The 15,674-nt window shown below is 40.5% G+C and overlaps 1 protein-coding gene across 4 annotated transcripts in view; it reads left to right on the top strand.

Moving 5' to 3' along the window:
* LOC145598275 (serine/threonine-protein kinase ATG1c-like) overlaps nt 1–11,399 on the top strand; it is a 39,167-nt gene extending 27,768 nt beyond the window's left edge. The window contains exons 8-14 of one of the 4 annotated variants that reach the window (XM_081654624.1): nt 180–252; nt 352–701; nt 793–933; nt 1,036–1,157; nt 1,245–1,533; nt 2,079–2,149; nt 10,776–11,399. In XM_081654624.1, the coding sequence (XP_081510750.1) occupies nt 180–252; nt 352–701; nt 793–933; nt 1,036–1,157; nt 1,245–1,533; nt 2,079–2,149; nt 10,776–11,006 (1,277 nt within the window). In that variant the 3' untranslated portion in view covers nt 11,007–11,399. Of the gene's footprint in view, nt 1–179; nt 253–351; nt 702–792; nt 1,158–1,244; nt 1,534–2,078; nt 2,150–2,270; nt 2,490–10,775 lie in introns of those variants that run through there. The other 3 variants (XM_081654616.1, XM_081654608.1, XM_081654632.1) reach the window with 3 other exon arrangements.
* Nucleotides 11,400–15,674: the final 4,275 nt, after the last annotated feature.

The raw sequence follows: 15,674 nt of genomic DNA, 5'->3' as shown, positions 1-15,674 counted from the left end.
ATTAGTATATTACAGAGTAGTATTTAAACATGGTCAAAATTAATATGTTACTCTCTTGTGTAGCACTATTGATTATTGAAAGCACTGCAAGATGTGTATTTATGAAAGTCAAAATTAGTCTGTTGTTGAAGCAGAACTATCTAATAGGCTTCATCTGATCTTTGTCGTTGTATCTGCAGTTGAACGACTAACATTTGATGAATTTTTCAACCACCCTTTTCTTTATCAGAAGCAAAAGAATGAAATATCTGGGTAAAATCGAAAATTTTAGAAAAGAATTTAATATTCTTCCTTTAATTCTGTAATGGATTTGTTACGCTTGTCATTTAAATGTTTATCTGTTATCTGTAGGAGTGAGATATCAGTGAGAAGAGTAGATCACTTGAAAAATAGTGTGGAAAGTTCACCAGATGATTGTTTGCCATTTCTTTTGGATGATGACTGTAGTGGCCCTGATGGAAGCCCATCTTTTCCTGGGAGAAGATCATCAATTAAGTCTACTTGTGGGTTTTCCGTTGATTCTAGAAAAGAAGCAGTGTCTAGCAGTATCAGGCATGTTGATCATTCTTCTAGACAAAGCAATACCCAACATAAGTTACAAATCAATGGTTTTAGGATAGATAGCAGTAAACAAGAGAATATACAGATTGAACATCCTCCTTTTTTCATGGAGAAAAAACGGGTGAACTCTCATTCAAGAGGTACTAAGATATTATCAAATGATACACCTATGGATTAAATAAAAACTCTCTCTTATTAAATCATTATCTGAATTTTTTATTAATTTGGCAGCTTTGGAATCTTTGGAGTTTACTGATCAAGATTATGTCCTGGTGTCTGGACCCCCTTCAGATGTTTCAACCTCATCTGCTAGTATGTCAAAACCAAGTCTGGCTCCAATCAAATCTGAACTCCCCAATACCACATCTTTAGGTATTAGCTCAAGACTTAGTGCCCCAGTGCCAATTGTTGGTCCGTCAGTCAGGTACCCGTCCTTCATTGACGCCATTGATAACCAGTCTTCAGTCCCTCCAGTGTCCTCACAGGGATCCATGGATGGAGAAGATGGTTTGGAGCAGCCATCTGGTGATTCTGTCACAAGGCTTAAGTCCCTGCAGGAGTGTGCAGCTAGTGTCAAGGAACTGGTTACTGAGATGGTATTTTTTCAAGTCTTCACCCAAATTATAATTTTCTTAGGGCACTTTAATGTTATAATGCTGTGTTTGTTCTATGTATTTTTTCAGATTGAGGCTGGTAGAGTTCTTGAAGCATTTTCTATTCAGCTTGTCATTTTAGCAGTTTGGAAGCAAGCATTGCATATTTGCCATACGCAGGCTGTCTCGTCCACTGAAGACAGTTCTCCTGACATTGCAAAATCCAGAGGTAGCATTAAAAAGATCTATAGTCCAGATTTTCAAGACTCTCTTGATGTTATCTGTTCTCAAGTGCTTGAAGATGCCTCTGATGTAATCAAGAGGGAGTTCTTTAGTGAAGTAGAGCATGCTGAAGAATTGTCAAAGTTTGTAGAGCCAGGTAATTACCAATTTGCTCATTCATACTGCTAGTAATTAATCTGACAATTAATAAATGAAAGGCTATAAAGACAGTGTAATCAACCTGCTGTCTTTTTTGTCATTGGCACCATCATCAATTAAGTAAATTAGTATCTATTTTCTTTCCAATACACATAGGAGAAACGGGGATTTATAATTCTACTGCAGGCTGATGAAATAATTTTATCATCCCAAATACAGGCTGCTGCCTCTAGCCAATAATGCCACACACTTACATGTAGCAGTCTAGCAAAAGACACTAAGGAAATACTAGAAGTTAAATGGTGAATTAAGTCAATAAAGACTATTTGATTTTGAAACTCAATAATATTGATAGCAAACAAGCATGAATGAGATTTATTGACTAAAAAGGAAAAAAAAAGTCCTGCAAAAGCGCCCACCTCTGTTATTGCTCAACAAGGATCATTTACGTGCAATTAGAATCATACTGTTCCATTAATTGAGTTTTGAACTTTGACAATTCTGGTTCCTACTATTCACTGGATTGGGCACATGTGCTTACAGGAAGTGTAGAATTGCCTGATGCCATGGAAACAATTTATCAATCTGCTCTTGCATTTGGAAGACATGGTGCAGTAAGTTTCCTTGTCTTGTTTTAAGCAACTACCGTAACCCTTGATTAAATGTATAAATTATGTAAATTCTAAAAAAAAAAAAATTAAAAAAAAAAAAAAATCTGTGATCCTCTTGAAACAGTTTGGAGGCATGTACCCGCTTAGTTCAATAAAATGCTTTTATGGCTGACAGAATGAAAAGCTGGTTGGGAGACTGAGCTCCACAAGATTAGTAGGCATCAAAGAGCTGTAATTTTTCACGTGTAAAAATATTCCTCGTTACTTATTTTCTAAATTGTGAAGTAGCTTTTTGCCTTCTGTTTCTCCTACTAATTTTCCCTTTGAATAATTTTACAATACAGAGTTACAGACTACATTATGGGCTTTTCAAATAGTACCTGATAATAGCTCAAAAATTCCTAGGTATATAGAAAGGAGCCACCCTATGTCATATTACTTCACATTATGGCCTTTTCATATAGTACAGGTAACAGCTCAAAAATTCCTAGGTATACCATAGAAACGAGCCACCCTAATATATCATAGTACTTGATATGTACGTCAGTGTTTTGTTCTATACACATGCATTTCCAATTGTGGCATGTATCATGACCCAAGTTTCTTTATAGAATCGGGAAATGAGGTATTTATTACACATCGAGATGATGTCATGTAATGAATACTTCCTCCATTCTCTTCAAATTGCAATGTTGGACAATTCGCACTTGTCAATGTCCTACCCCATTGTTATCGTTAATTATATTTTAGTTTATATTTTAAAATACTAATTATTTTTTTTATGAAACAAAAAACTAATATTTTGAAAATATATATCATGAAAATATAACAAGATCCCAAATGACTATTTTTCTTAATACATATATCACAAAAGATGGCCTAAGGAGTGTGAATGGTTGAAAAAGTCCAACATTGTGGTTAAAAGGGATCGGAATTGTTTTTTTAAAAAATACCCTGGACCGACAGAGAGGGCCACGTGACCAGCCTAGGCAGGTCCATTTAGGCCAATTGCTAGACACGTGTCAACCTCAAATACCTTCTAGAATTGCGGCCTTCAAGGACGCAATTCCCAAGAACGCCGCAAAACGATGCAGTTTGCCGAATCTAGGTCAAGTGACCTAAGAGGGGGCACTTTTCCCAACGACCCTATAAATAAGGAGATATCTCCCATTTTTGGGGCATTCAATCATTTATTACACCTAATCTCAGAATCCGATAAGATCCTCTTTACTTTTCGCACCTTTTTCGTTCTCCTGCGCGTTTTAACTTGATCGTCGGAGGCGGAGCTCCTACCACCCGGAGTCTCCGTTGTTTTGCCGGTACAGGCGCAGTCGGATCAGTCTTTGAGTTATAACTCTCCCGAGGGACAAAAACACCCAAAACATTTGGCGTCGTTTGGGGGGAGAGTACCTTAAAGATGGTTGACCCCAAAGGTCATCAGTTGGAGGTCTTTAAGGACTAGCAGGATGATGATCCTCAAGTCATATATGGCCACAGATGGGTCATTCATTTCTAGGCGCATCCGTCCCAGAGATACAGCCAGGCGGGTACTGCGGGTACTAGCAGAGGCCCCCCCTGGTCAAGTGGAAAGGGAAACCTAGTCGGTAAGAGGTCAGGCTTCAGTCACCACAGACGAGCACATGAAATTCATGACAAGTTTCAAGGGTGGCATGCCGTCAAAATTTTAATCAGTTCCTCCTGTACAACTTTAGTTTCAACATCACACATTATTTTACTTTATTTAGCAGAGTTGAGAGCTTGGGTGGCCCTCTGTTTAGCATCATTTACAGCATGAAGTGCCAAGTGTGTTTAACATCATTTACGTTGAAATCCATCGCTTGCACTCACCATCCTCTTATGACGGGGTATCTGCACCAAAAGTTCTTGGTTAGAAAGCAGCACGGGCGGCACCCGACTCATGCCGGTTGCTCATCGAACCTCCAGACGGGCTAACCCGAGCCCTGACTCGTATATAGTCAAGCAGGTAGAGGAGTTCGATTTGTGTCTTACCTTGGTTGCGAAGCTGAGAAGACTCAACTCCTTCGGCCGTTGCAGACCCGACTGTAGCAATGATTGGCTCGCCACTCTTTGATGATGTAGAAGCATCCGGCTGTTTCCTTGTTCGCTCAGAGCTTTCATCACAGTCGGGCTTTTGCCCCCGGTTGTGGGTCGATCTGGGTTGGCTGAAGAGGTACAGCGAGGAGGGTCTTTCCTTCCCGTCTTAGTCGGGGTTTTGTTCAGCTCATCCCCCGGCCTCTTGAACAGCTTTGTAATAGAGCGGGGAATTAATTTGCTTCCATCCTGCAAATGAGAAGCAAGTTACAGTCGACAAATTTCCAGATCAAGGGAAAGGGGTACGACCGCTAAATAACTAAGTTGATGCAAAAGCTAGAAAGCATGGCAGGTGGACTTGCTGCTCCTTTTTTAGCCTCCTTGGCCTCCAAGGCGGCTCTCCTCTCAAGTAGCTGCTCCTTTCTCTCAGCAGCCCACTTCGCAGGCGTTTTGTGTGGAGTAGCTATGTTCTTTGCGTCTTTTGCAAAAAATAAAGGAAAAAATTGATTAAAAAGACCAATAAAACAGTTAAGGCATTAATATAGACGACAAATTGCCGTATGTATAGCAAGTCTACCCCGTGGGAACATGGAGCTAAGCCCACAGGCGGAAAGGAAGGCCTCATCCTTCAAAAAGTTCGGATGGGGTATCCATTTCTTAGGGACAATTATTTGGGTCCCATTCTCCGAGGGCTCGTTCTTAGTTTCAAAGATTCCAGGCCCCATTTTTTTTATCGTTGGCCCTACACGAAGTTCGGGGTAGGGCGCATTTCTTCCCTAAGTAATGCCGGGTCCTAATTGTACCGGCGTAAGAACCGGTTGAGTCCCAACTTGGAGAAGAGATCAAATATAACTTCTCCTTCCACTCGGACCATTTGGACGGTTTGTCCAAAGACATCAGATACTGCGGGTGGGTGGTTAGTGTGTACCACGCCCCATACCCCCCCCCCCGGAGCCCGGCTCATGTAGTGCATATGAGCAAACGCTGCAAAGCTTGGTTCTATATTTTGAATTTTGCAGGTGGCGATGTAGCTCATTATGTTATCCATGAGTTGGGGGTTAGTTGCTAGACTCCTAAGTCATACCCCATTCAAAATTCTTTTAATACCTGCGTGAAGGGGAAAGCGGAGGCCGGCTCTAATCACGACTTCATAGCAGCCGAAACAGTTGTCGACATTTTCAATGGTGTCCTCCCAAACAATTGTTGCTTCAACAAGCGAAGATTTTATCCTCCAGCCTTCCTCCTCAACGGACGAGTCTCCGTGAAAGCTCGGAAGCTACTCCTCATGACCGCCGGGTCTCTAGAAAGCATCCTTGTTTGCAAGAGATTTGGCATGACCGCCCGTTGCTTCTGATCTAGATCTTTCGGCGGCTTCCTCACCACCTAACTCCTCTTCATCTGAGGCCAGGGAAGAGGCATCATCCTCGTCGGGTTGAAAGGGTGCCACCCGGAGAAGATCTCGCTTGCCTTATATTCCTCATCCGGAATAATTTTTATCAGCAGGCACTTCCCGAGCGCGCCGCTTCCTAGACTTTATACCCTGGCTATTGTGTCCTGCATAGACACAGAGACGGAGGGGTTTGGTGATGAGCAAAGCAGGTCCGAATGTCCAGAAAAGGCACCCTCGGTTCTAGATTCTGCCGTACTAGGAGACCGGCTGAAAGACCTAAGCAGTACCGTGTGTGTTGATGGAGAGTCCATTTTTATTTTGGAATTCTAAATATATAAACGGAAAAGTACAAAAAGCTTGAAGAGAGTAGAGGTGGTTACCTTTAACTTGATTCTAAAAATCTGAAAACTGCTACAAACGGTGACCGGAGTGGGGGCAGAGTCTCTCTCTCTCTAGAATTCTCTCTCTAAGAAGTAAAAATGCTTTGTGAAAGTGAGGGGGGGGGGTAAAACCCTATTTATAGAGGGGTAAAACGGGGGCATCCCCGTCACACCCCAGAAGGTGAACAATCTTTTTACTGTTCACCACTCCTGGAATGCCGCATGTCACAGGTACCACGTGACCCGCCACGTGACCCGCCACGTGCTACCTGTGGGGCAAATGTTTTGGGTAGAAATATCCTGTCCATGTGGACCAATCAGAGAGGGCCATGTGTTTAGCCTAGGCAGGTCCATTTGGCCAATTGCCACCCAGCCAAGATACCTTCTAGAATTGCGGCCTTGCTCCCAAGAACCCCGCAAAACGGCGCAGTCTGCCAAATCTAGGTCAAGTGACCTAAGAGAGGGCACTTTTCCCAACGACCCTATAAAAAGGGAGCTATCCCCCATTTTTGGGGGATACCTACCCTACATTCTCTTATATAAGAGAACACCTGATCTCGGAATCCGAGAAGATCCTCTTTACTTTTCGCACCTTTTTCATTCTCCTACGCGTTCTAACTTGATCGTCGGAGGTGGAGCTCCTACCACGCGGAGTCTCCGTTGTTTTGCAGGTACAGGTGTAGTCGAGTCGTAACTCTCCCGATGGACAAAAACACCAAAAACAAGAATAGCTATACTTTTCTCTTATATCAGATAATCACCTGATCTCGAAATCCGAGATCACACTTTTACCTTTTTCCGCACTTTTTACTCACTCCCACACGTTCCAATTTGATCGTCAGGGGCGGAGCTCCCACCAACGGGAGTCTCCGTTATTTTGCAAGTAAAGACCGCGCCGGACCAGTCTTTGAACTGTAATTCTCCCGAGGGACTAAAAATACCCAAAACATTTGGCGCCGTTTGTGGGGAGTACCTCAAAGATGGTTCAAGACTTTGTACGACCTCCTGACCCTAAGTATCGAGGTCTTTACATACCATGAGGAGGATGATCCCCAGGTCGAAACATATGTGACTAAAGATGGGTCACTCATCTCTAGGCGCATCCGTTCAAGGGATAACTAGGAACGAGGTGACACCAAGCGAGCATAAGCAGGCTCCCTAGGCAGCCGAAAGGGGAAACCTAGATGGCAAGAGGATCAGCCCCAATCACTCGGGACGAAAAGGGTGAAATCAAGGATCTTATCAGTAAAAAAAACGCTGGTTCTAGTCAGTTGGCAAAGAAGACTCCTCGGCTGAGAGGAGGAACCAACTCCACATTCAAAGGAGAAGGCAGCCCCATACTTACTGATCTAAAATCCTTTTGCCCCAGAAGGGTCCTAGGAGACACCCCCGACAGGATCAGCCGGGTGGTGGCAAAAAATCAACTCCTGACGCTCGGAAATCATCGAGCGCAGGAGAAATCAACAGATGTCTGAGTCGGTCTCTACTTCGAGCTTCCCACACAACTTCAAAGCAACATCAGCAAGGAATATTCAATCCTTGCACGAGAGTCATATAGGCGGCCAGTCCGTCCATAATGGCCCTCAAATGATCGGGTCAGCCCCGTATGTGCTTCAGATGCCATACAGGCAATACGGCCTGCAATATATGCAACCGCCCTCTATAGAGGTCAGGCGGCATACAACCATGTTCAGCCCTTGAACTAGCAGACGGAGCCCGTCTGCTCAGACTTGGTGAACAACCTTCTACGGTGGTACAGCCGACCAAGGTAATAAATGTGTTGGTTGGTACCTATGATGACACCTCCAACCCTGCGGACCACCTCATGGCATACACCAAGCTCATGTATTTACAGGGGTTGGATGATGCTTCGTGGTGCCGCTGCTTCCCGGCCACATTGAAGGGCATATCCCAACAATGGTTTGGCAACTTGCCGGCCGGGTGTATAGACAGCTTAAAGAAGCTTGCCAACTTGTTTGCGTCTAATTTCTCCATGAACATCCCTGCGAAGAAAGAAAGTTTAGACTGGAGCACCTATAAGTTGGGGGAGAAGGAAGGACTCCGCTCTTATAGAATCGAAATTAAGGGGCTCTCTGACGAAGTAGCCTTTACAGACTTCTCTTAAGGGTCTGAAGGACGGGTCGACTTTTTGGTCTCGTCAAAAAGAGGGTCTTCACCCTTTAGCAGGCGCTAATGGTGGAGGAGGCAGATAGCTTTATACAAGCAACCGACCTCTTTTCGCTTAGCAACCAGTCGGACTCTAAAATTTCTGACAAACAAAAAGATAGTCGGTCTCCTAAGCCGGCTAAAAAACAAGAAGAGAGCAAAAAGAGAATAGAAGTCTGGGCGATCAATGATTCTGACTAGCTGTCCTAAACTAAAAAGAAGATATTCAAATCGTACTCCCCAAGGCACGAGTTTAACAAGGACTGCAACTCCATCCTCATGGAGATTAAGGATCTGCCGACTCTTGAGAAGCCGAATCTTATGAAGATTTCCTTTCAGTCAAGGAACAAAAATAAATTCTGCGACTACCATGAGGAGGTTGGCCATGACACCAATGACTGCTTCAGTCTTCAGCGGGTGTTGGACCGTTTGGCCGACAAGGGAATGTTGAAGTCCTACATCTCCAAGTCCAAAGGGACTAATAAGAAAAACCTAGGACAGTCGACCAAGACTACCCAGCCTAATAATAGTTCGGACACTGAAAAAGAGTCGGTTTACACCATAGCAGACGGGTTTTTAGGTGGTGGCCCGACCATCCGGGGCACCTACGACCATCTCAAGAAGATGGCCAAGGCTGCTGATGAAGAGCAGACGTCTGCTAGCGAAACCTTCCCACACGTCCTTATTACTAAGAAAGATCGGGGCAGCGTCCGCCGTTCGCATGACCACTCGGTTGTCATTGAATGTAAGGTCGCCAACCAACTAGTTTGACAGATCCTTATAGACACCGGTAGCTCCTCGGACTTCATTAGCAACAAGTGCTTGCAAAAGCTCAAGTACAAGGCTAGCAGCATGCACCCAATGTCCCATCCCCTAGTTGGTTTTGGGGGTGAAATGGTGTACCCAATCAGTAGGATAGACTTACCTATCCTGCTGGGAGACAAAGGAGAAGGGCGGCACCTAGTCGTCAAGTTCTTGGTAGTTGAGAAGTTGACCGCCTATAACATCATTTTGGGTCGTCCAATTCTGAACGAATCCAAGGTTGTCATTATCCCTTCCCTCATGCTGCTGAAGTATGAAAGGGATGATAATTCTCTTGGCTCCTTGAATGGGGATTAGAAGACGGCTCGAGAATGTTATCTTTCAACCGTCGAAATAGCAATCACTAATAGCCGGCTAGTGAGCGCATGGACCTCGCTCTGAATGACAGCCGTTCATAGTGTACTGTTAAGGTGGGGACGGCTACCTTTGCTAAGTTGGGTGCAGACTTGCTGAAAAAATTCAAAGACATTTTTGCTTTTGAAGTGGAAGAGATGCCAGACGTCAGCCTGGATCTCGATGTCCACAAACTCGCCGTGGATCCGAAAAAGATCATCCGACAAAAGAAGAGAAGTCACGGCGAGGAAAGAAGTCAGGCGGCAGCTGCCGAAGTTAAAAAGCCGTTAGACGCTGGGTAAAATTACCTCGCCACGTGGCTCATTTATATAAGGACACGTGTCCACCCAGTATTGGTCCAAATCGGGCCACTAGCAAGATGACACGTGGAATCCACCTTCAAGAGAAGGAATGACAGCTTTCAGAGGCCCAATTCCCTAAGAAGCCGCAAAAACGGAGGCAGCCCACCAAATCTAGGTCTTATGACCTACGTAAGGGCACAATCTCTAATGACCCTGTAAATAGGGAGATTTTCCCCAATTTGGAAAAAAGTTCACTTATTATCTCACACCTACTTTCTCTTACATTAGAGAAATCACCTGATCTCGGAATCCGAGAAGATCACACTTTTATCTTTTTCCGCACTTTTTACTCACTCCTACACGTTCTAACTTGATTGTCGGACGCGGAGCTCCCACCATTCAGAGTCTCTATTGTTTTGCAGGTACAAACTGCGTCGGACCAGTCTTCGAGCTGTAACTCTCCCGAGGGACTAAAAACACCCAAAACAGCATGCATTGTGATTTATACGCATAGAAAATATAGTTATATAAGATCTTCCTAGACTCGTCTCGATTTATAATTTTTATATTTCAACTTTTTATAATTTTTACGTGATGATATTAATGGTAAATTAAAGTTTTACGTTGGGAAGCGTAAAACTTTCATGGTGTAATATTTGTGATAGAGGAAGTATTATGTTTTTTTACACAACTTCCCGATGTAAGACAAGTTTTAAACATTAGGTTTAGACTAAGTAATAAATATAAATCCTCGGGGCTGCTCTTTTGTTCAGGTACTGAACATGAAGAGTAAATGTCAATTAACATGTTTGGGAAACTTTAAAAATGCGAGTTGGGCAGTTCACCGTAGAGCCTATATTTAATAAGAATCTAGTACCGACCATTAAAACGTAAATATGTATTGTCATCTTGTAAATGGTTATTTGATTGACCGTGATAAATTGCAAGGTCCTGTGTTGAAGAAGTAATTTGATGTACCTTAGCTATTTGTGTTTTTATTTGCTTCCTTCAATGTATATAGGAATCTGCATGCTAGGGAGCTTGTGCTAATTTTGTCGCCTTTATTACAGATAAAAATAGTCTCTCTTTCTTAGTAAAGACCAACTCACTTATCGTAAATATTTTTCTCAATCTCAAGGGAGTCCCATAGCCTTTTTTGTAACTAGGTGATTAATGGTTGGCAGGTCGATGAGCTAATGGGAGACGTGGAAAGTGCAGTGTCATCGTATAACAAAGCTGTGCGCTTGTTGATCTTTCTTCTTGTGGAAGCACCATCTTTAATATTGAATCCTCCGTTCTCTCTCACTAATTCAGACCGGTTTAGGCTTCGCAATTACATTAACATCTTGAATGATAGGCAAGGCATTTCTAGGTCTCAAAGGATGGCCCTTCTTAAACCTGAATGTCCACCTTAAACAAGGGGTTGCTTCTAATATGGTGGCCAACGGTTCACCCTATTCTTGGTGTAAATAATTTGTCTGTATGTACAGCTACATTCCTTTGGGTGTCTGTTGGGAGTAGATTGAAGTAGATATGTAGCTTTGATTTCCTGTTGTATGCGTTCCACCAGATTCTCATTCATTAAGGGTTAAATAGAGGTAGTGAATTTAAGTCACGGTACAAATGCATCTTATCCATTTTGTAATAATAAATGGATAAACATTAGTTTCATAACCCATTCTACCAAATCTGGACTACTAAATTTTTGAAGGTCAAAATGTATCGAAAACCTCCCAAAAGGTGTTATACAAATTCTGTTTGTTAATATGGATATCAATTTTAATAGAAAATGACTATTTAAGGAAAACATATTATAAGGAAAATACATATGAGATACTTTTTTTGTTTGTTTGTAGGAAAAATAATTACGAAAAAGAAAAATTCTACATTATAACCCTTAGGTTTTACATTGTTTTATTTTTTTCCCGTTGTGCCCCATGTCTTTGATGGTTACACATTGTAACTCTCAGGTATAATTGGTAACCATACGAGTGACCTTGTCATTATCCTGCTCCTAACAAATTTCGTTATGTCGTTTTCATCACCATTAGTTGGCCCCATTCACCACTAATTGATTTTTTTTTGTTGATTAAGAATCCGAATTGAGCTTGGATTTGACCAAAAAAAAAAAAAAAAACATAAATGCCTTGTTTTGCATATTAAGAGATATCTCGATTTGTGTGTAATTATATTTTAGTAATGGACATTGGTTAGGTAAGGTATCAAGGTTTATTAGTTCCATATAGGGGTGAAACTAATTTAGTTTAGAACCAAACCGAACTGAAAATCGAACGACATTAGAAATATGGTTCAGTTTTTTTCCTTAAGTGGTTCGGTGCGGTTTGTAAAATCAAGAAACTGAAATATAGTTCGGTTTTGGTTTCAGAAATTGAAAATTCGAAAAACTGAACCGAATTGTGGCCCAAACCCCAAATAAACCCTAAACCCTAAACCCAACTCTAGTTGTAGCCATGTATATAAAGAAAAAAAAAAAAAAAAAAAAAACCTTATCTCTTCTCCACTTTCACTCTCCTCCCTGTTCGGCCAGTAGTACTAAGGCAAACGACCAAGGGTGACCACTAGTGTTCACATTCTAAAGGTTTTAACTTTTAAATGTCTAATTCGACCCTGAAAATACTAGATCTAGAGTTTTCAGGGTCGAATTTTGGGTTTGAGTTTTTTTTTTTTTTTTTTTTTTTTTTTTTTCCTACTTTATTTTTATGGTGGTGTGTGATTGAATTACGGTGGTGGCAGATAGTTTTGGGTCGATCTAGGGTTAGGGTTTGGGTGAAATGGATGAAGGGTGTTGAAATAAGGTGAGTTGTGGGTTGTGGTGGGTGCGGATCTGGGTTAGGGGGTGCTAAAATAAGGTTAAAACTTGTTTAATTATGTTTGTATGGATTGGTTTGGTTTTGTTTGGTTCGGTTTGATTGGTGTGTTTTGGTTTGGTGTTTTTTTTTTTTTTTTTTTTTTTTTTTTTTTTTTTTTTGCGCTAAATTTGATGTCTACGATGCTTGATAGGAAAGGTGTAGTTTGGTTTTTATTTTTTTAAGAAAATTGAAATTTTTGTAGTTTGGTTTGGTACAGTTTCAAAGCTTAAGTGGTGCGGTGTAGTTTATAAATTCCAAAAATCAAAACAAGGTGGTTGGATTTCGGTTTGGACAATAAACAAAACTGAAAACCATACTTTTACACCTACTTCCAAATTAAGTTTGAAATTAGAAAAAAAAAAATGTAATGTTTAATGTCTCATTTGACGTGTTAAGAAATAACGCAATTAAAACAAGACAATTACATTATTTTTGTGTTGTATTTGAGCTCAATTTGATTCCTAAAGAACTAAAATGACCTTAAACCTTACTTGAATAATTTTCGCGGCTAAAATGAAATAACATGTAAATCAAGACATTTTTTAATTAGGAAAAACAATGAATTTACGTAAACTTTTTGCAAAACAAACCCCAAAACCTTTAACAAAATATTTACTATCACGTAAATCGATTAAAAAAACATTAATTAGTGGAATATGGGTTCTGCTAATGAGTGAAATGTGGGTTCCGTTAATGATGATCAAAACAACATAACGGAATTCGTTAACGGCGGGATAACGACAAGATCACTCTATGATTACTAATTATACCCGAGGGTTACAATGTGTAACTTTCAAAAGAAGGGGTACACCGTAGAAAACGTACAACCAAAGGGTTGTATTGTAGAATTTCTTTACAAAAAAAAAAAAGTTTTTTCAGGGAGTAAAAAAGATTGAACTATATACAAGTGTAGTATTCGTGCAATTGAACAATTTACATTATTTTGAGAGTGAAATCCGTTACATCAACTATACATTAATTTATGATGATATTTATCACAATAAAGTGTATGAACTGTTCATAGTACTCCACCATTTATGTATTCAATTTGTTGTTGAACCAAAAAAAAAAAAAAAAAAAAATAAATAAATAAAAAAAAAATTAAAAAAACATAAAAAACTACGTAATATAATATATATATGAATAAGGTTTGTGCCTTTATATATTTGAGGAAGTAAAAAGGGAGTGTTGTGAGACAAAGTAAAGTGTCTCACAACTATTAAAAAAATAAAAAGGTACAATGAAGAGAGAGAAATGTGGAGAGAGATAGGAAGAGTGAAAAAGGCAGTGTGGGCCCCAGTTCACATGCAAAACGGACAAAAAATTAACGGGACCACTACCACTGAGTCTATATTTTGTTCAACTGAAGCTCTAGTTGAATCTTTTTGAGTACCACAGAGACTACATTTTATACCAATGAGAGTGTATTTTGTACCACTGAAGTTCTAGTGGTATGATTTAACAGCTCAATGAGACATCTCTAAAATGACGTCTAAAATGCCTATATTGCCCTTGCGAGACATTATTTCATTGTCTCACAACCCTCCGTTAGGAACACCTCTATATATCTAGATCATTATGAGGCATGCCGATTCACATAATTCATGTATGAGAGCGTATTATGTGCGGTTTGACGGACGAAACAACTCATACGTCAAAGCACAAAGACGAACAATAAAAAAAAGGCGCGGGTTTAAAGCCCGGTACAATCGTGCTTCGTCTTCCCGATTAAAAAAGGCGCAGATTTAAACCCCTGTGTACAGGCTGATATCCTCAAAAGATTTGATGATATCATCTAAAGTGGAGGATATCCTACAACGACTGGATCATATCCTATAAAGACTAAGGGCCTGTTCTCTTACGTTGAAATTCAGTTCAGTTTAGTTCAGTTCAGTTCAGTTCAGTTCAGCTCCTAATTTCCTTCTCTTATAAAATATTCATTTCAATTCAATTCAGTTCAGTTCAGCTTAGTTCAGTTCAGTTAGTTCAGTTCAGCTCAGTTCAGTTCAGTTCAGTTTAGTTCAGTCCAGTTCAGTTCAGTTCAGCTGAGTTCAGTCAATGAGAACATGCCCTAAATACTAAAATTTATATCTTCCAACTATTAATAACATAAATTCAAACACTGGAAGATATCCTTCAATAACTGCATGATATCCTTTAAAAACTAAATGCTACAATTTATTATTCAACTACTAATAATATAAATCGAAGCACTAGACGATATCCTACGATGCCTGGATGATATCCTCTAAAGCGAATACTAGCTAATATTCTCTTAATGAAATATCACAAATGATTAGACTTTATTCTATGAACACGAATATTAGTTGATATCCTTCTAAATAAGATGATATCCTCCAACGTGTAGATGTTAGCCTCTTATATTGAATGATATCCTACAAATACTATACAACATTTTCTAAATACTAAATGTTATTTTGTAAAGAATAAATACTAGTTGATACCATCGTAACTTAAGGTTTTTTTTTTTTTTTCTTCTTCTTTTTTTGACAAAAGATACTATTAAAGAAAAACAGAATTACAACCTAATACTAACTAAAAAAAGAACACTCAACAACCTACACACACTAGGTACTATTACAGGAAGATTGAAGAGAACCAAACACTGATAGGGTCTTGCAACAAACCAATAACTGCGGAGCCCAAACAACCATAAAAACCGAACCACATCCAAAATGTGGACCAAGAGAAGCCAAATGAACCGAAGCAGTTGAGATGGACCAAGCGCGCAGAACACTAACATTGAAGAGAACCCGAGCTGGCACTGAAAGCAAAGGGAACTCATGATGGAAATTGTTGGGAGACGAACGAACCCGAAGAATGCACCCCGTTGCTGAGGACCGGACCTGAGACACCATTCCACTCCTAGGGAACAAAAAACATAACCGCATCCTAGGAGTCTGGGAACAACACCTATAGAGTCATATACCTCAATGACTCTATGAGAAACCGTGCATCCAAATGCAGTTTCTCCTCTTGCAATTCTACCAACAGAGAATGCAAGAAAATGGAGGACTTTGCTTAACCCAAACATTAAAAGATGGGTAGCCTCCTTCAAGATATTGATTAACAACAATGACTGACTTTGTCATCACCCAAATTAACAAAGGGATGATAATAATTGACTGAATGCCCATATCATCCCACAAACGAGCAACAAGACCTGCAAACCAAACTCCTCCCTCAAAACCA

This window comes from Chenopodium album, chromosome 2, assembly GCF_948465745.1.
Source record: "Chenopodium album chromosome 2, dcCheAlbu1.1, whole genome shotgun sequence".
In the NCBI taxonomy this organism is placed as follows: Eukaryota; Viridiplantae; Streptophyta; class Magnoliopsida; order Caryophyllales; family Amaranthaceae; genus Chenopodium; species Chenopodium album.
This window is presented reverse-complemented; position numbering and strand designations above follow the sequence as displayed.